At 39.8% G+C, this 19,918-nt stretch overlaps 2 protein-coding genes across 4 annotated transcripts in view; both read left to right on the top strand.

Annotated features, from left to right (window-relative positions):
- The first annotated feature begins 6,026 nt into the window (after positions 1 to 6,026).
- Positions 6,027 to 10,216, top strand: TEX12 (testis expressed 12). Of its 2 annotated transcripts, none has more exons than XM_007536604.3 (4): positions 6,027 to 6,103; positions 7,957 to 8,068; positions 8,463 to 8,514; positions 9,462 to 10,216. In XM_007536604.3, exons 1-4 carry the CDS (start codon positions 6,044 to 6,046, stop codon positions 9,604 to 9,606), a joined length of 369 nt encoding a protein of 122 aa, XP_007536666.1. In that variant the 5' UTR covers positions 6,027 to 6,043; the 3' UTR covers positions 9,607 to 10,216. The 2 variants fall into 2 exon arrangements, with proteins under 2 accessions (XP_007536666.1, XP_060035614.1); XM_060179631.1 differs by having other exon boundaries at positions 8,460 to 8,514.
- Positions 10,217 to 14,788: 4,572 nt separating this feature from the next.
- BCO2 (beta-carotene oxygenase 2) overlaps positions 14,789 to 19,918 on the top strand; it is a 40,742-nt gene continuing 35,612 nt past the window's right edge. For both annotated transcript variants that reach the window (XM_060180066.1, XM_007536496.3), the window contains exon 1: positions 14,789 to 15,769. In XM_060180066.1, the coding sequence (XP_060036049.1) occupies positions 15,682 to 15,769 (88 nt within the window). In that variant the 5' untranslated portion in view covers positions 14,789 to 15,681. The remainder of the gene's footprint in view (positions 15,770 to 19,918) is intronic.

Below are 19,918 nucleotides of genomic sequence, written 5' to 3'. Positions count from 1 at the left end.
ACACACACACACACACACACACACACACGGCAAAACAGCACATTACCCAACAGAGCTATTTTGCTGGCCTGCTCTTCTCTTTCCCTTCCTCCCTTCCTTTTCGCCTTTCTTTCTTTCTCTCTCTCTTTCTCTCCCTCTTTCCTTTTTCAAATTTCAGTACTACTTTATTGAGATACAGAATTCCTTAGACCAATTTTTCTTGAACATGTACTAAACTTTTATCGTCTTGCTAGCAAGGGGAATAGCACTGTAGCTTTTCTTTTTTCCAGTATAAACTATAAAAACAGAAGGGTCTTAGGGTTAGGAATCAAAAGGCCTATATAAGCAGTGAGGGTTTTGTTTGTTTCTTGAGGAAAATAGGGTTTTCATTTATGAAGCCATAAAAACATCCTGTCGACAGCAGTGACTACAAAGGAAAGGAAGTCTGCGGCAGAATGGTCAGACCTACTATCAGAAGCAAAATAAAAAACAAAACAAACCTAGCATGTTTACATTTAAGAATTATATGATACAGAAAGTTCTGACCCTCCAACTGTAGTGTTGAACTGGACCAATATATTTGAAAATATGCAAGTCCAAGGGTGATCAGAAGCAGAGAAAAAAAAAAGTTAAGTGGCCAACGGTCAATTATTTTTCCCACCTTTGAAGATGTAAAACTGCCAACTGTTTCCCCCATTTTGAAGGTGTAAAATACACATTTTACTCATTACATAGTTTTGGGACTAATTTTATTATTTATTTATTTATTTTTGCTTGATATTGAGCTACTCAAATGTCTCCATGTCCTGCCTACTTCGTGGAGTTGTTTATGAAGATTAAGTTAGATGATGACAACACTTTGATATAAATCTCCTCACTTGATTTATATCTCCTTCCCTGATATAAGTAGCTACTCACTTAATCCTACTAATTCAGTTGACACAATGGAGTTTTTCTCTACCATGCAATCTTGATCAGTATTTCCCAGGCTCTTAGATTTAACACACCATTAAAAATAATAATATGATGTTAATTAAAGAGAGATAAATATTGAGTGAACAGCTTTCTATTTTACCAATCAGGGGAAGCAAATGTGTATAAATCTTTACATTTGTAGTTCAAGAAAGCACACTTTCAACACTAAGAAAATTAGAAGGGATATAACATCAGAAAAAAGGACAGTTCTTTACTGTTAATATGCCAAATTTATGAAAAATGTACTACTTTCCCTCTTGACTTTACCATATTACTCTGTCTCATTTTTGAGATTGCTATCAGTCCTCAGCTATCAGTCCTCTTAAAGAATGCCAATAACTGCCCACTACTAGTTTTGTTTAGTGCTTCACAAAAAAGTTAAAAAACAAAACAAAATAAAAAAAACCTGACTATTTCCTAGGAATCTATTTAAAACAATTGGCTTGTTCTCACAGCATATAAACACACACATATAAACAATACCAGTCTTTGTGTCATTTAAATAAATCGAAGGGAAAAGCATGAATACTATAAATGTGTTAAATAATTTGCCAGGTGTACTGGCACATACACCTGACATAGCTGATAAGAGTACACACTTTATCAGGTTACATCAGAGGGTTTAAGCCCACCACAAGGTAGCATGTTGGGTGGCAGGGGGGTGGAGTGGTATTGAAGTGTCTCTAAAAAATGAATGAATGAATAACTTGCTAAGATGTAAGGTTGTGTACCTGCAATTTATGGAGGGTTGTTACTGACCTTTGTTTTATGAGTTGCTATGCTTTTTTTAATCCACATCAATTTACTGGGCATATTTAGATGATCCGTCTTTGAAATTGGAGGTCAAAGTCACACAAAGCATCCAATGAGACTATGTGACCTATGACTATGTGACCTATGACTATTACAAAATATTTTTTGAGAGTCGACAATTAAGTTGAATAAACTTATGGGCACATCAAGAATGGAATCCTCTAGAAGGCTATTATTCTGTAAATTTTTACTGCACCTAAGAAAATGTGGCAGAGAGGAAGCTGTTCATCCAGAGGTCTAGCCTACAAGCAGGGGGGGAAATAAAGTTCAAATTTTTCCTTCAGGGGCCACGTGGTGGTGCACCTGGTTGAGCGCACATGTTACAATGAGCAAGAACCAGAGTTCGAGTTCCTGATCTCCCCCTGCAGGAAGAAAGCTTTGCAAGTGGTGATGCAGTGCTGCAGATGTCTCTCTCCGTATCACCTTCTTCCTCTTGATTTCTGGCTATAAAACAAATATAAAGTTAAAAAAATTTTCTTCAAACAAATCATCTTGAGTAGGATATAACATGTACTTAAGAAACTGGTCATTGGGGGCCAAGTGGTAGCGCAGTGGGTTAAGGGCACATGGTGCGAAACGTAAGGACTGGTGTAAGGATCTTGGAGCCCCCGGCTCCCCACCTGCAGGGGATGTCGCTTCACAGGTGAAGCAGGTCTGCAGGTATTTATCTTTCTCTCCCCCTTTTTGTCTCCCCATCTCTCTTGATTTCTGTCCTATCCGACAATAGCAGTAACAAGGGCAACAAAAACGGGGGGGTGGGGGGTGGGGGGTGGCTTCCAGCAGTGCCTAGTGCAGGCACTGAGCCCCAGTGACAACCCTGGAGGCAAAAAAAATAAACTGGTCGTGGGTGTTTTAGTCTGTGTTTCTGTACTGAGATCCTAAGGCTAGGGGGACACACCGTGGTCTTGCATCTCTCTTCTTTGAGACCAGTCTTAGATTTTTCCTTTCTTTCTCCCAAACACACCCACTGTGTATATTCAAGGGAATTCCAAAATGAACAGATTATTTAATAAGGTTATTTCATTTCCGGGGCACCACAAAAACGCTTTGGCTTAGGTTTTGAGAGGCTGAGCACTGCCTTCCACGTGACTCATGAAGGTGCGCGCGCATGCCTGTGTACACATGTGTGCGCATGCTCGTGCGCGTGCTGCCTGCTGGGAACGCGGGAACGTGGGAGCGTGCGCCTGCGCAGTGACTCAGAATCTCAGCATCCGGCTTCTTCATCCCGCCCTTTCTCTGAGGAGCCGGGGAGCTGAGTGGTAGCCTGGTACTTGGGGTGCAACTGAAGGGGTGCGCCTGTCAGAGTGTCACTGGGTGTGAAACAAGGTTGCTGGGGACAGGGGGGGGCGACACTTCCTCTCTGTGTCTCTCAGGCAACTGGGACATAAATAGGGAGACTGGCAGGAAGTGAGAGAAAAAAAGGTGGATGAAATGGCCTGAGGGTCCGAGTGCAATTGTGCAAGAGGCGCCTAGGAGAGAAAAGTTGCGTCAGGCTGAGGTTTTGCTTGGTGATGATGACTGAGTCACTAGCACCTGAGGAGCCACTGCCCGCCCTCCCTCCACACTGGGCCTGGGTTCGCCGGGGGCCCCAAGTCTGGGCAGGACACATTCATGTGTTCTCACAGAAACAAGCAAACAAAAAAAAAATTTTTTTTTTCCCCCATTATGAGTTCAGTTTGTCAATTTCCCTTGACCTCACAACACATCTTCTTTTTTTCTTTTTATTTATTCCCTTTTGTTGCCCTTGTTGTTTTATTGTTGTAGTTATTATTGTTGTTGTCATTGTTGGATAGGACAGAGAAATGGAGAGAGGAGGGGAAGACAGAGAGGGGGAGAGAAAGACAGACACCTGCAGACCTGCTTCACCGCCTGTGAAGCGACTCCCCTGCACGTGGGGAGCCAGGAGCTCGAACCCGGATCCTTACTCGGGTCCATTAACGCTTAGCGCCAAGTGCGCTTAACTCCCCCACGTCTTATTATTTTAAGGAAAGGCGAGGTGTGGAAGTTCCTTAAAATGGAAGAGCAAAAAGGGGAAGGGAAAAGAGAACAGCCCCGTATTGGCTTCTCTGAAACATCTCTTGACTTCCCATGGCCAAGTGCACATGCGGCTTTCTTCTTTTTTTTTTCTGTGTGTGTATGTGTGTGTTTTCGTTGCTGGCTGCTGTCGTTCCTGCTTTCTGTGTGGGATGTGTACCATTCATCAAATATGGGATAATTATTAGTGACCCAGATCAGCGTAGTTTCTCAGGATAATAATGTGAAGCCATGTGTGAGTGTGAACAGCACATGTCATCTCTGAGGATGGGCGGGCGGTAGTGCACCGGGTTAAACGCACATAGTACAAAGTGTAAGGATCCCAGTTTGAGCCCCGGCTCCCCACCTGCAGGGGGGTTGCTTCACAAGCAGTGAAGCAGGTCTACAGGTTTCTACCTTTCTCTCCCCCATCTTTATCTTCCCCATCTCTCTTCATTTCTCTCTGCCCTATCCAATAAAATGGGGGAAGGAGGATGCCGCCAGAAGCAGTAGATTCATAGTGCAGGCACCAAGCCCCAGGGATAACCCTGGAGGCAAAGAAATTAAGACAAGATGGCATCACTCTGGCACATGTAACGCGGGAAAGGGGACTGGAGCAATGGAACACAGGACTTGGTGCTATTAGGTCCAAAGAGCTAACCACAGTGACAACGTTCCTGAGCTCCAGGAAATTTTATTTATTTATTTATTATTTAAAATTTTTTTTTGTAATTTTATTTATTTTCCTTTTTTGTTGCATTTGTTGTCTTTTTATTGTCGTTGTAGTTATTGTTGTTGTTACTGATGTCGTTGTTGTTGGATAGGACAGAGAGAAATGGAGAGAGGAGGGGAAGACAGAGAGGGGAGAGAAAGACAGACACCTGCAGACCTGCTTCACCGCCTGTGAAGCGACTCCCCTGCAGGTGGGGAGCCGGAGGCTCGAACCAGGATCCTTACACTGGTCCTTACACTTTGCACCACATGCACTTAACCCACTGCACTACCGCCCGACTCCCAAATTTTATTTATTTAGAGCAAGGAGATGGGAGAGAGAGAGGGAGAGAGTCAGCCACTAGAACATTGCTCTGCTCAACTCTGGCATAAAATGCAGACTGGAGGTTGAACTGGGACTTCTAGGGACTCACATAAAAGTTAGTGTTCAGCAGGGAAGCAATTACAGAAGCCAGACCTTCTACCTTCTGCAACCCACAATGACCCTGGGTCCATGCTCCCAGAGGGATAGAGAATGGGAAAGCTATCGGGGAAGGGGGTGGGATATGGAGATTGGGCGGTGGGAATTGTGTGGCGTTGTACCCCTCCTACCCTATGGTTTTGTTAATTAATCCTTTCTTAAAAAAAAAAAAAAAAGTTAGTGCTCTTACAGGTTAAGCTGCCTCCCTGGCCCTGATCTCAGCATTTTTTTCATTCAAGTTTACAACCTTTTAGAGTCACAAGGAAAATCCCTTCAGAAATTATGAGAAAGTAATTTACAAGAATTTAAATGGGGGTTGTTGAAATAGTTCACTTGGATACTATTTGTCAGGTGTGCAACATAGGTTCAAACCCAGACCTTAACAGAATTCAAGGAAGTGTCCGTCACTGCTGAGGCGTATTTCCCTCTCCTTATCTCTGCCTCTATCTTGGGAAAAAAAGTAAATTTTGATGTGTTTGAGGAAAGAATATGACAATGGAAACAATACTAGAAGTACTAGAGGTCTGGTTTTGGTCTGGCCCAATTTGTAACTACTTCTGTTACTGCTTTGACATTTGTAAAAATTTGAGACAGGATTACATGAACTATAAAACCTATGTCGACATTTAAGATTGTGTGGAGGTTAAAAGAAAAAAACAAACCTCATATGTACTCTGAGATAAGTCTGAAATGTCCTACAGACTAGTTTGATTGTATAAAGAGCAATAATTGAGAGTTATGGAATGGCAATGTGGCCGGAAGTGATATAGGACTTCATCTGCCATACTTCGGGGGTTTGAATTTCTTTTGGAGCAATGAATCAGTCAAGAAAAAAAATTGAATTAAGAGAATGTAGTCATGCCAGTTTTGAAAATTACACAAACAGCACTTGGTTGGATGGATTAGATTAAGGAAGAAATTGAGTGGTTTACTTATGTGACAGATAATGAATGACAGCTTAAATTAACAGTGGCAAGTAGAAGTAGAAAGAAAAGGGTTCAGGAGAGCTATAACATGAAGTTTGTATCTAAATTGAACATTAAATTTTACAGCTCTTGCCTCCAGCATACAATGGCAAGTCACCCTGCAAAACCTGATACTAAAAACTGCAAGAGATCAAGAGACTTGGAGGTAATCTGTATGTTTTAGGAGCCTTAGTCCTTTATTCTATTTTATATTCTTTCCAAACATCTCCTATTTTAGTTAGCTTTATTGTTTAATAGGGTGTTATTATGTCTCCAGGGTTGACATTGTCCCAGCAGAAATCAAGGTTGACTCCAGGTACTTTTCTTGAAGTGAAAGCCCCCGAGAAAAATATTGGGAGGTTTCTCTGTGGTGCTTTGTGATCTAGAGACAAAAGGGGGTTTATGCCTTTGCAAAACAGAGGACTTTATTTTTATTTATTTATTTTTTTACTGGAGCATTGCTCAACTCTGGCCCCTGGTGGTGCTTGATTGAACCTGGGACCTTTGATGCCTCAGGCATAAAAGTCTTTCTACGTAACTATTTGCTATATTCCTAGTTCTTGTGACACCTAGGACTTTAAGAGTTATTTTGTTATAAGTAGGATATTTATGTGGTATAAATATATATTTTAAAATATCTTTAAATTTTTTATTATATATTTATTGAATAGAGACAGCTGAAAATTGAGAGGGAAAGGGGTGATATGGAAAGACAGAAAGACACCTGCAGCCCTACTTCACCACTTGTGAAACTTTCCCTCTGCAGATGGGGAGTGGAGGCTCGAACCTGGGTCCTTGTATACTGTAACATGTATACTTAACCAGGTGCGCCAGCCCTGGTGGTATAAATATTTGCATGTTAAAGAAAAGCACTGTATACTGGGTTAAGTGCACATATTACCATGTGTAAGGACCCAGGTTCAAGCCTCTACTCCCCACCTGCAGGGGGGATACTTCATGAGTGGTGAAAGAGGTCTGCTAGTGTCTTAATTTCTTTTCCTATCTCCCCCCTACTCTCAATTTCTCTCTGTCCTACCCAGTAAAATAGAAGGGGGAAAAAGGGTAAAATGGACACTGGGAGCAGTGGATTCATAGAACTGACACTGACCTCCAGTGGTGACCCTGGTGGTAATAATAAATAATAAAAAAACTATATCCTGACTACCCTCATCAGTAAATCTGTTTATTTTGGGGGCGTTATTTGTTTTGCCATTACTGGATAACAGAAGACTATGTTACAGTGCTATGGGAACTTTTCCATTAGTGGTTTAATACCACATTCAAATTTTTAAACCAAAATTAAATATGTTATCAAGATATTTTCCTTAAATATATTTTTACTTATTTATTATTGGGTAGACAGAAGTAGAGAGGAAAAGATAGGGGTAGATAGCACAATGGTTATGCAAAGAGACTCTCATGCCTGAGGCTCCAGAGTACCAAATTCAGTCGTCTGCATCACCATAAACCAGAGCTGAACTGTACTTTGGCTAAAAAAAAAAAAAAAAAAAGCATAGGGAAAGAGACAGACACTTGTAGCCTTGCTTCACCATTTGTGAAGCTTTCCCACTGCAGCTGGGGACCAGGGGCTTGAACCTGGGTTCTTTCATACTGTAATGTATGTTCTTAACAGGTGTGTCACTGCCTGACCCCTTCAAGGTGTTTTTTGATGGGCATAAACTTTTCTTTGATAATAGACTCTCAAATGACTAGTAACAACATAGAGTACAGAAGGTCCTTGAATAGAACCACTTTACTCAACATTATTTTGTTACAGCATTGATGAGGAAAAAAAAAATTCTGTCGTTAATGAAAAGATGTGATTTGAGGACCTGCTATACTCATACATGGCTTTACTTACAGTTAGAGTTTATAAGAATTTGTTGATGACATTAAATGAGGACATACTATATAATTTCTAGCATATTTCTTTTTTTTTTTTTCTGGAAAGAGAGAGAGAGAACGAACAGGAACTTAAAGATCTTGTTGACTGTTTACCTCTTTACTTTCTCCTATTAGCCTCAGATGCCAGATAATCCACAACAGACTTCTCTTGGAAAGTTAGAGTCTTCTTTGTCTGAAAACTCTGGACTATTTCCTAAAGATGAAGTTCTGGAGAAAGATTTAAGTGGTAATGTATGAAATGTTTAATTTTTTTTCTACACACATATTATTTATTTATTTGTTTGTTGCCTGCAGGGTTATCACTGGGGCTCAGTGCCAGCACTAAGAATCCACTGCTCCTGGCCCCCATTTTTTCCTATTAATTAATTTATTTATTGGATGGGACAGAGAGAAATTGAGAGGGGAGGGAAAGATAGGCAGGGAGAGAGGAAGACATCTTGCATACCTGCTTCACAATTTGTGAAGTGACTGCCCTGTGGATAGGGATCCTTGTGCAGGTCCTTGTGTTTCATACTATGTGTGCTTAACCTGGTGCGCCACTGCACGGCCCCCTACACCTTATATTATAATACAAATTTGTTATAGTTCATAACTTAATGATTTTTAATTTTTTTTAGCAGATATGAGCAAGGAAATAAATGTAATGATGTCTGCATATGCAAAGCTCTTAAGGCAAGTGCTTATAGTGTAATTGCTTGATTCTTGAAAATAAAATTTTTCTCCCTGAAACTTCATAATGGGAAGTTTAGTTCATTACCTGGAAACCTTATGTAGTACTGGTAATTTTGAAATGCTTATTCTTCCATTTTTTTTATTTTAATAGGTCGGGTGATGATGTTCAAATAATAACCCCAACATTTCTTTTTTTTTTCTTTTTATTGATAGAAAAGAGAGAAATTGAGAGGGGAAGGGTAGAGCGAGAGAGAAGGACAGAGAGAGAGAGAAAGAGAGCTGCAGCACTGCTTTACCACTAGTAAAGCTTTCCCTTGCAGGTGGGGACTGGGGGTTTGAATTTGGGTCCTTGCACATGATAACGTGAGCTTAACCATGAGAGCCACATCCAGGAGCCACAACTTTTTAGCTGAACATCCTTTTGTTTTTCTATTACCAGAAATAATGATAGACTGTATGTATTTTGATCTCTAATTTGGATGACATAAACTTTGAAATTTTTGTGCAAGAGACATTGAGAAAATTGTGACTTGGTGAATTACGATAAAAGTGATATTAAAAATAAGTACTCATATTTAGGAAATATGTAAATGCTTCCTGTTTTGCATCATTTTGAAGACTGAATTTAATACTTCATTTACCATGTTTTATAAGGTATTTTGTAAACAACTAGATAGTCATTTGGTAATGGTTTTTGTAGCTATTAAAATAATACGTATGTTTTTATATTAGGACTATAAAGTGTAAGAAACATTTTCTGTTGTGTGAGATTTCACCTAGCTAAATATTTGTGGGACTAATTTAACTTTTACTGAAAAATATAAGTTAGTGTTCCTATGCACAAAGTAATTTAAATGAAATTGTTAACAAATATAGCATAAAAGATAACTCCACTATGTTGGTATGTTTAGAGGTTATGTGACATTAAACTTTTTTTTCCCCATTAGTGAGAGAGCAACTGTAGATGCAGCTTATATTGATGAGATAGAAGGACTCTTCAAAGAAGCCAATATTATTGAAAACTTTCTAATACAAAAAAGAGAGCTCCTGAGACAAAGGTTTACAGTAATTGCAAACTCACTGCACAGGTAAAATTGTGTATTTAAAAGAGCTGAAAAATTAAGCTCATTATCGTTGCAAAGGAAGAATATTGTTTACTCTCTTGAAAGCTCTCTGGTTGTTAAAGAAAATGTGTACTTTAGACATAGAGAAAATTTCTTGAATTGTGTTTTGGATTTAAGTTTTAAAATTAGACATTAATGTGAAGAGTGCAACTTTACTTTAAGGGTCAATCATTTGGCATAATTTATCAAAATGTACAATCAAATTATGTATGTGTTCTTTTCTATTTTTTCTTAATCCTCTTAATCTTTACTAAGCTTATAAATGAAAACCCAGTGAGTTAGTCTGATAATGATGAACAATATTGCTCAAATTTTCTTTTTGACTTTTGCTTGAAATTCAGAAAGCTTTGCAGTCTTTCATGGTTTAATATGATTTAAGAAAATCAGAATATTAATTTGTCCATTTTTTCCATATGTAATAAAATCTAATTGCATTATTGTTATTTCATATTACCATTAGTTACTATTGACATATAATATTATCATATTGTCACTATTTATTATGTGACTAATAAAAATTTGGCATAAAATTGCTGTCTTGTGGTAAAAGTAATATAATAAAAACCAGAAATTACTACTCAGAACCTTGTATTCTTGGTTTTTTATTTTAATTAATGAATTTATTCCCTTTTTGTTGCCCTTGTTTTATTGTTGTAGTTATTATTGTTGTCTGTCTTCGTTGTTGGATAGGACAGAGAGAAAAGGAGAGAGGAGGGGAAGGCAGAGGGGGAGAGAAAGATGGACACCTGCAGACCTGCTTCACCGCTTGTGAAGCAAGTGGGGAGCCTGCATGTGGGGAGCCAGGGGCTGGAACCGCCATCTTTATGCTGGTCCTTGTGCTTTGCGCCACGTGCACTTAACCCACTGTGCTACCACCTGACTCCCCATATTATTGTTTTTAAGGATTTATTTTAATTTGTTTTTATTAGTATATGAGATATGAGAGAGAATTTCCCTCAACAGAGAGAAAGAGAGAAACTAGAGTACCACTTTGGTACATGCCATACTGGGGATTGAACCAGTAGGCATTCAAGTGTACTACTCTATCAGCGGCATCATTTTCCCCAGCCACTCAGGATACTTTATGAGTTAGTTTCTTTTTTACACAGCAGCCATATAAATGATGCTGTTAATGAATTATATTTAGAAGATTTAGCAGCTGTTTGCTATGGTATAGATAAAGATTAGTGGTCCAAAATAAAGAAACCAACTAACAGCAAACAACCTTAATGAATAACTTCAATCATGTTATAATTCAGAAGTTTAATTTTCTTTTTCGTCATTTCCAGGACTTTTAACTGCTCCAGGATGACTTTTTCAGTTTTATTGGATTGTCTGAAAAGTCCTGATGTATTTTTCTGTTTTTCAGTGCAAAAATGCATCATGACTTTTATGACAACAATATATATATATGGAGGGGGGGAGAGGAAGAGAGAGAGATAAAGAGAGAGAGAGGCAGAGTGAGAGGAGAGGAGAGAGAGAAGAGGTTGGGGAGAGGAGAGAAAGAGTCTATAGCACCATAGCTTCCTTCAGTGTGGTAGGGGCCAGGCTCAAACCTGGGTCTCACACCAGAAGTTGAATTTGAACTAGAGAAAATCTAATATTCATCTAGCTAAATAAAAACCCCTTTGATTTCACTGCTATTATGACTTGTATTTACTGCTGCAATTTGTATGAGAAACTTTCAGTATGTTACATAACTGTACTGTTTAGAGTAAAACCACATCACTGGGCCGGCATGACAGTTCACCTGGATAGTGCTCTTGCTTTGCCAAGCACACAACCTAGCCCTATTGCACCAGAGGAAGCTTTGGTGCTGTGCTATCTTTCCCTTTATCCCCCTCTCTCTTATTTTATTTTTGACAGGATTATGGCTGGGGCTCCACACCAGCATGATTCTATTGCTCCCAATAGACTCTCTTTTTCTTCCTAGATAGAAAATGACAAGAGGGGAAGAGATAGGAAAAGAGCTGGGGAGAGACAAAAAGAGAAAAGACACCACAATTTTACTCCATTGCTCCTGAAGATTCCCCCCATGTAGATGCTCCTGTGTCTTGGCAGCAGCTTGAACTCTACTTCTCATGTACGGGAAGGTGTGTGCTCTACTGGGTGAGCCATCTTCCAGTCCCCATCTTCCTTCCTTCCTTCCTTCCTTCCTTCCTTCCTTCCTTCCTCCCTCCCTCCCTCCCTCCCTTTCTTCCTTCCTTCCTTCCTTCCTTCCTCTCTCTTAAACTTTTTAAAAATATGTATTTTTGTTTATTATGGGTAGAGACAGAAAAAAACTGAAAGGGAAGGATAAGATAGAGAGATTAAGAGACAGAAAAACATCTGCAGCACTGTTTCACCACTTGTAAAGCTTTCCCTTGCAGGTGAGGACCATGGACTTGAACCTGGGTCGTTTTGCACTGTGATGTGTGTATTTTACCAGGTGTAGTACTGCCTTCCCCCCGCCCCCCAATTTCTATCTGAAAAAGTTGGCTAGTAGTGGTGAAGCCCAGACAATGACCCCCCAAAAAAAGATAACATCACTTATTTTCCAGTTATAAAGATAATTCACTTATCACGTATATTTTGTTATCTAATAAAAATTTGACATTTGGAAACAGTAGCATAGAGAATTTAGTGTTTCTAGGTGAACAGCATCTTGCCTTTTTAATTTTATTTATATTTATTTATTGGATAGAGCCAGAGACAAATTGAGAAGGGGGAGATAGGGAGAAAGACAGATACCTACAGTACTGCTTCACCACTCATGAAGCTTCTCCCCTGCAGGTGAGGACTGGGGGCTTGAATCTTGGTCTTTGCACATGGTAACTATTCACTTACCCAGGTATGCTACCACCCAGCCCCTGTGTTGCTGCCTTTTACATGCTAGGATAATATCTCATTCCAGGGCTGGCTAGATAGCCGATTTGGATAGTGTGCTTGCTTTGTCATGGACATGACCCAGGTTTGAGACCACCCCTCACCACACTGAAGGAAGCTGTGATGCAGTGGTATCTTGTTCATTGAATCTGTATCTGTCTTTTTTTCTGAAAAAGTTGGTCTGGAGTGGTAAATCCTCAGAGAAGGTAAAAACAAGCAAGCAACAACAACACAAAACAAAAAACTAAAACTAAAATTACTCCATTAAATTATTATTTTAAAGCATATGTAATATATATATATATATATATATAACATAACATATGTACATAACAAATACTCATCTAAGAAGGGGTTGAGGACTGAGGATGTAGTACATGATTTTGGAAAAAGACTTATGCAAGGGGGTCGGGCGGTGGCGCAGTGGGTTAAGCACATGTGGTGCAAAGCGCAGGGACCGGCGTAAAGATCCCGGTTCGAGCCGCCGGCTCCCCACCTGCAGGGAAGTCGCTTCACAGGCGGTGAAGCAGGTCTGCAGGTGTCTATCTTTCTCTCCCCCTCTTTGCCTTCCCCTCCTCTCTCCATTTCTCTCTGTCCTATCCAACAACGAATAGCGTCAACAATGGCAATAATAATAACCACAAGGAGGCTACAACAAGGGTAACAAAAAGGGGGAAAAAAAAAAAAGACGCTTGAGGCTCCGAGGTCTCAGATTCAATAAACCATAAATTCAATAAACCGTAAATTCAGTACAGTAAACCAGAATCAGTAAACCATAAACCAGAGCTGAGCAGTGCTCTGGTTTTAAAAAAATGTTGAGTAAAGTCATTGGTTGTTACGTATAAAAGGTTGTTTATAAAGGGATATACTGATTGTACAAGATATGTCAGAAGTCAGTGAAATACACTACAGTGGTAGCTTGGTACTCATTATTAATTGGTTTTCGAAGGTATGATGAGGGGGCAAAAATTGTACCAAATTAATTTTTCCTACAAGGAGTTTGTATTTTCAGTGCAAATTGAGGTCAAGCTACTGTGAGACTAACACATTGGTCTTTGTTTCATCCGGAGAGATGGGATGTGGGGCAGCATCTAGACTCATAACTAGCTGTAGCAAGAATGACTGAGTGCTGAACAGATGCTGAATGCTGAAGCGTTTTCTTCATTGAAATGTGTCAAATACTGGATTATACAAGTTTTGAAGCTGACAAGTGCTGAGGTATGACTGTATTAGAAATGAAAAGTTAAAATAGTAAATGCCACCAGAGGTCTTTAAGTTGATAAGACATGTCACCTGGGTTTTCAATTATTTTGTTGCATTATAGACTTCTTTAATGTTCTAAATACAATGATGGCTGCTAGACCATCACTATCAAGAAACACTTCTGGATTATTTTGTAATTTTGTTACTAATGTGAAACACAAGGGAAAATTATTTCATAGTATACTTTCTTTATGTGGATGGTGTCACTGTTGTTCAGCATGTAGTTGTTACACATAGTTCATCCGGGCTGATTCAGAGAATTGATTTGCTGCTTACACTGTGGTAATTAAGGCCATTCTCAATGTATTTATTGGTCAGAATAGCTGCCTCCTAGTGTAAATGTTCCTAACATTTTAATTAGGATTAAAAAATACTTCATTTATTATATAGAGACAGAAATTAAGAGGGAAAGGGGAGAGAGGGAGCGAGAAACCTGCAGTACTGCTTCACCTTTGTGAAGCTTCCCCTTTGCAGATCGGAGGCTAAATGCCAGGTCCTTGTGCATTGCAACATGGAGCTCAACAGCCCCATAACTAGGATTTTTTAAAATCAAGTTTTGGTAATGTTATCTATATAAATAATTTCACTACTTGAGATATGCTATTCCAGGAAGACCTTTTAAATATTTTTGTTTATTTTTAATTAATTAATTAATTAATTTTTGTCTCCAGGGTTATTACCTGCACTATGAATCCACTGCTCCTGGAGGCTATTTTTTCCTTTTTGTTGCCCTTGTTTATTGTTGCTGTTGTTGTATTATTATTGTTGTTGTCATTGCTGTCATTGTTGTTGGATAGGACAGAGAGAAATGGAGAGAGGAGGGGAAGACAGAGGGGGAGAGAAAGATAGACACCTGCAGACCTGCTTCACCGTTTGTGAAGTGACCTCCCTGCAGGTGAGGAGCTGGGGGCTCAAACTGGGATCCTTATCGCTGCGCCATGTGTGCTTAACCCATTGCACTCCCGCCAGGCCCCCAATTTACTTATTTTTATAAGACAGATTGAGAAGGGGAGATAGGAAAGGAGAAAAACAAGATACCTACAGTACTGTTTCACCACTTGTGAAGCTGCCCTTCTGCAGGTGGGGATCAGGGGCTTGAACCCAGGTTCTTGAATATGGTAATGGTTATGCTCTGCCAAGTGTGCATCTGTGTTTTTTTTTTTTTTAATAATCTTTACTTATTTTTTTGGGTAGAAACAATAGGGAAATCAAGAAAGAAGGGATTGATAGAGATACAGAGACAGACACCTTCAACACTGCTTTACTACTTGCAAGCTGGGGACTGGGGGCTTGAACCTGGGTCCTTGCACATTATCACATGTGCTTAATCAGGTACACCACCACCTGGCCCTTTGTGCTGCTGTCTGACCCCAATTCTAAGTATATTTTAAGGCTACATTTTTACAGGGCTTCACATTGTGAGAGAAAAAATGCATTGTGGACTAAGTGAATAGAAAATAAAGAAGAATGTAATCCTAGAAATACAGAGAAAGGGTGGAGGTGTGCTGTAACCAGATTGTAGAGTTCCTTTTTATTTTTTTACAGATTAAGTTTTGAATTAACGTATGAAGAAAAAATTTAAAAAGTTTGAGAGGATTGGCATAATAAAGTTTATCCTGTGTATCAATGGACTTAACAATAGTGTAAGTACAGGTTATAGAGAGAAATGTTAAGAAAGGGAGACTGCTATTCTTTGTTCAATTTCTGCATTTCAAATTACTATGTATTATAAATGAGTCCTAAGGTCTAGGTATTTTAAAGCCACACCTTTTACACCACTCTCCTCCAATCATCTGTCACTGAGCTGGAGACAGCCCTGGAAGTTCTGTGTTTTTGTTGCTAAGTGAAGCATTCAGCTGCCGGCTGGTGTGAGCGTTTGGAAATCAGATCTGTTACTGCTGAACTTAATACAAACATGTTTTTTCAAATGTTTCTTTACTTTTTCAGCCATCTTTCTACTGTTGCATTGGGATTCCTTTCTGTGATAGCACACCAGATCCCAGGTAAGGGTTTGCCCCTTTTTCCTCCTCTTCCTACCAGTATAAACTTAAGACCTTTTTTTTTTTTTTGCCTCCAGGCTTATTGCTGGGGCTCGGTGCCTGCACTAGGAATCCACTGCTCCTGGAGGCCATTTTTTCCCCTGCTATGTTGCCCTTGTTGTCATTATTATTGTTGCTGGCATTGCTGTTGTTGTTATTAGATAAGACAGAGAGAAATCGAGAGAGGAGGGCAGACAGAAAGGAGGAGAGATAGACACCTGCAGACCTGCTTCACCGCCTGTGAAGCGACCCCTATGCGGGGGGGGGGGGGGGAGGCGGGGGGGGGGGCGGGGGTTGGCCAGTCTTTATAGCTTTGCGCCATGTGCATTTAACCCGCTGCGCTACCACCCTACCCCCCCCTTTTTTTAATTCTTAGGAATACTGGGGGATTCTGAAGTTTTGCAAAACAGCTGTGATATGAGTTAATACAGTATCTGGGGGGAGAGGGGGGCAGGTGGTGGTACACCCTGTTAAGTGCACATAGTACCAAATAAGCACTGTTTCAAGCCCCCAGCTCCCCACCTGGGGGGGGTGCTTCACCAGCAGTAAATCACATCTGCAGTATCTGTCGTTCTCCCTATTTCCTCCTCCTCTCTCAATTTCTCTGTCCAATCCAATAAAATGAAAAAAAAAAAAAAAGGCCTCCAGGAACTGTGGATTGTAGTGCAAGCACCAAGCCCTCCAATAAAACTGGAGGCAAACAACAGAAAGTAAAGCAAAAACAAACAAACAAAAAACTACCAAGAATTTTGAGCTTGTATATTTTGTATAGTATGTTAGGGCTAGTTTCAGGGCCTTGGGGTTCTCTTGGGTCTGCAATAGGAAGAATATTTACTATTTAGGTCTTTCTAAATTGAAAAACACCATTAAACAATCTAATGTTGTTTAATTCTTCTATTTACATATAGTGGCAGTGCCTTAAAACCTCTATAGTTTTGTATCTTTTTCTTTTTCTCTTTCCTTCTTTCTTTCTTTTTCATTCCCTCCAGAGTTATTGCTGGGGCCTGGTGCTTACACTACGAATCCACTGCTCCTGGAGGATATTTTTTCCCTTTTGTTGCTTTTGTTGCTTATCTTTGTTATTACTACTGTTGTCATTGTTGTTGGATAGGACAGAGAGAAATCGAGAGAGAACGGGAAGATGGGGGGGAAGAAAGATAGACACCTGCAGACCTGCTTCATGGTTTGTGAAGCGACCTCCTCTGTAGGTGGTAGCTGGGGGCTTAAACCTGGATCCTTATCGTATCCTTGTGCTTTGCGCCACATGCATTTAACCCGCTGGGCTACTGCCTGCCCCCCATCTTGTACCTTTCTATTAAAGCTACTATTGTTATATGATTTTACTTTTTGAAATTGGCTGATTAAAGCTATCACAAATCATACTCATATACACACACTATGAACATTAAAACTACTTTTATTAGTGATTTAACATTGTTTTACAAAATTACTAGGTTTCACAAGTATTTTCTATTATTTATTTGTATTTACTTTGGATAGAGACAGAGACATTAGAGTGGGGGGAGATAGAAAGACACCTACAGCACTCTTTCATTGCTCAAGAAGCTTTCCTTTACAGGTGAGGATGGAGGCTTGTACATGGTAATGTGTGTGCTTAACTAGGTGTGCCAGCGCCTACCCCCCAGCATTTTCATATCCACACTCGGTGCATGACAGTCACTAATCCAGCACCAAAGTTCTGTGTCTCCCACTACCTGCCTCTTCCTTGTCATAAGTATCTCGGTTTTCACATTTTACAGGAAGTGGTCTGGCTCTCTCTCTCTCTCTCGGTTTTCACATTTTACAGGAAGCGGTCTGGCTCTCTCTCTCTCTCTTTCTCTTTCTTTTTTAGCCGAGCAGTACTCAACTCTGGCATATGATGGTGCGGGGAATTGAACATGGGACTTTGAAGCCTCACGCATGAGAGTCTCTTTGCATACCCATTATGCCATCTACCCCCAGCCCCTTTCATTTCTTTCCTTCTTCCTCCTCCCCCCTTTTTTCTTTGTAATTCCCCTTGCTATAGTAGTTTTAGTGCTTGTAATATACAAAGCAACACCTTGTAGTCATGGAGCATTGGTAGTAGAGGTTATACAGCATTTAACTTTATCATATAAGACAGAGTAAGAGAAGTACCATAGTGGAAACAAAACAGATACTATGTGAGTTTGAGAATCCAGTATTTGCTGCAGGAAATGGGAACACTGTATGTATGAAACAGATGATATGAACTCTGGGTCCTAAAGGGTGCATAGAATAAGTGAGTTTTATCTGAAAGATATGGAAAATATCCTAGTGGAAGGGAAGAAAACACATTATTTATTCCCTTTTGTTGCTCTTGTTTTATTGTTGTTATTGATGTCGTTATTATATAGGACATAGAGAAATGGAGAGAAGAGGGGAAGACAGGTGGAGAGAAAGATAGACATCTGCAGACCTGCTTCACTACTTGTAAAGTGACTCCCCTGCAGGTGGGGGGCCTGGGGGCTCGAACTGAAATCCTTATGCCGGTCCTTGCGCTTTGTGCCACGTGTGCTTAACCCACTGCACTACCACTCGACTCCCCAGAAAACACATTTTTATGAGAGGAGAATGGGATATGTACTTGACAGAGTGGAAAGCATTAGTGACAGGCCAAACTCGACAGGTAGGTTGGTAGGTTGGTTTGAAACTATAAAGCGGAGCTCCAGTAGCGCAATCGGTTAGTGCGATACTTACATGAAACTATAAAGTGCTTTTCTCAAGCTTGGTCAAGCAGTTTAGATAGTACTTTGTAGATAGTGAGGAGTCATTTGTAGAGGAATATTGATACAGTCAGATCTGTACTTAGATTAATTTAGTGGTGACATCCCAGTCTTCACATCATAAAACATATAAAGAATGATAATATTTTGGGAGAGGGGGAGATAACAGGTATGCAAAGACACTCTCATTCCTGAGGCTCCAAATTCGCAGGTCTAATCCTCCATACCACAATAAACTAGAGCTAAGCAGTGCTTGGTAAAATTATTATTATTTAAAAATAACATTATTATTATTATTATTACATCACACTGGAATATATAAGATAGGAACTGAAGCCCTAATGTGCTGTTCGGAGTCAGAGGTCTTGGGATCTTCACAGTGAGTAAGGGAGTCAACATATCCACCCATTAGGAAGCTCTGCCATAGAAGATCCTCCTCTATCTAATTTCTTCTTTCATCTATGAGTCTGTGATGATATCTTAGAGGTTGTGAGATTTTAAAGCAGGACAGCATAGGACTAGCAGAATAGCTTGGTTGGATATTAATTATGCCGCTTTGCCAGGTGTATGACCCAGGTTCAAGCCTAGCTCCCACTGCACTGAGGGAAGCTTTGGTATTATGATAACTCTCTCTTCTCCCCTTCTCTCTCTGCCTTTCTGTATCTATCTAGAAAGAAATAAAGGGCTGAGTGGCGGCACACCTGGTTGAGCGCACACATTACAATGTGCAGAGACCTGGGTTCAAGACCTTGCTCCCCACTTGCAGGGAGGAAGCTTCAGGTTCAGTGAAGCAGAGCTGTAGGTATCTATCACTCTCTCTATCCCCCCTCCATTCTCATTCTCTCTCTCTCTCTCTCTTTTCAATAATAAATTAAAAAACTAGAAGAAAATCACTCAAATGAATAACAAATAAAACAAAAATAAAGTCAGTATAAAGGAAGTAATTGATAAAAAAGAGAAGTTGAAGCACCAGTGCTGATGAGGAAAGATTTCAGGTCAGAAGGAAAATGTTGAATGCTGCCCAGGAGTATTTGACCCTAGAGGCAAAAAAAAAAAAAATACATGTGTATATGTTCTATATGCCATAGCTCACTGTTTATAGTCTATTGTACACTCTTCAATCCTTCCGTAGTGTTTCCTCCTTGTGATCAGCATCACTTTACACCACTCTGTCCTTGGCTTGTAAGACATCATGTTCTTATAACTTTCCTGCTTTTTCCTTGGTTACAATATGCCAGCTCTACTGCTCATTAGATGACAATCATGGGCACATTGCTTATCAAATGTGAACCTCTCATTTTTCAATGATAAAATGTGACTAAGAGAAGGGTAATAATTCCTGTTCTTGTCTATTATCATAGTTAAATGT

The sequence above is a fragment of the Erinaceus europaeus genome, chromosome 20, assembly GCF_950295315.1.
Source record: "Erinaceus europaeus chromosome 20, mEriEur2.1, whole genome shotgun sequence".
Classification (NCBI taxonomy): Eukaryota; Metazoa; Chordata; class Mammalia; order Eulipotyphla; family Erinaceidae; genus Erinaceus; species Erinaceus europaeus.
Note: the sequence above shows the minus strand (reverse complement) of the source record. Positions and strands in the feature narration are given on the sequence as shown.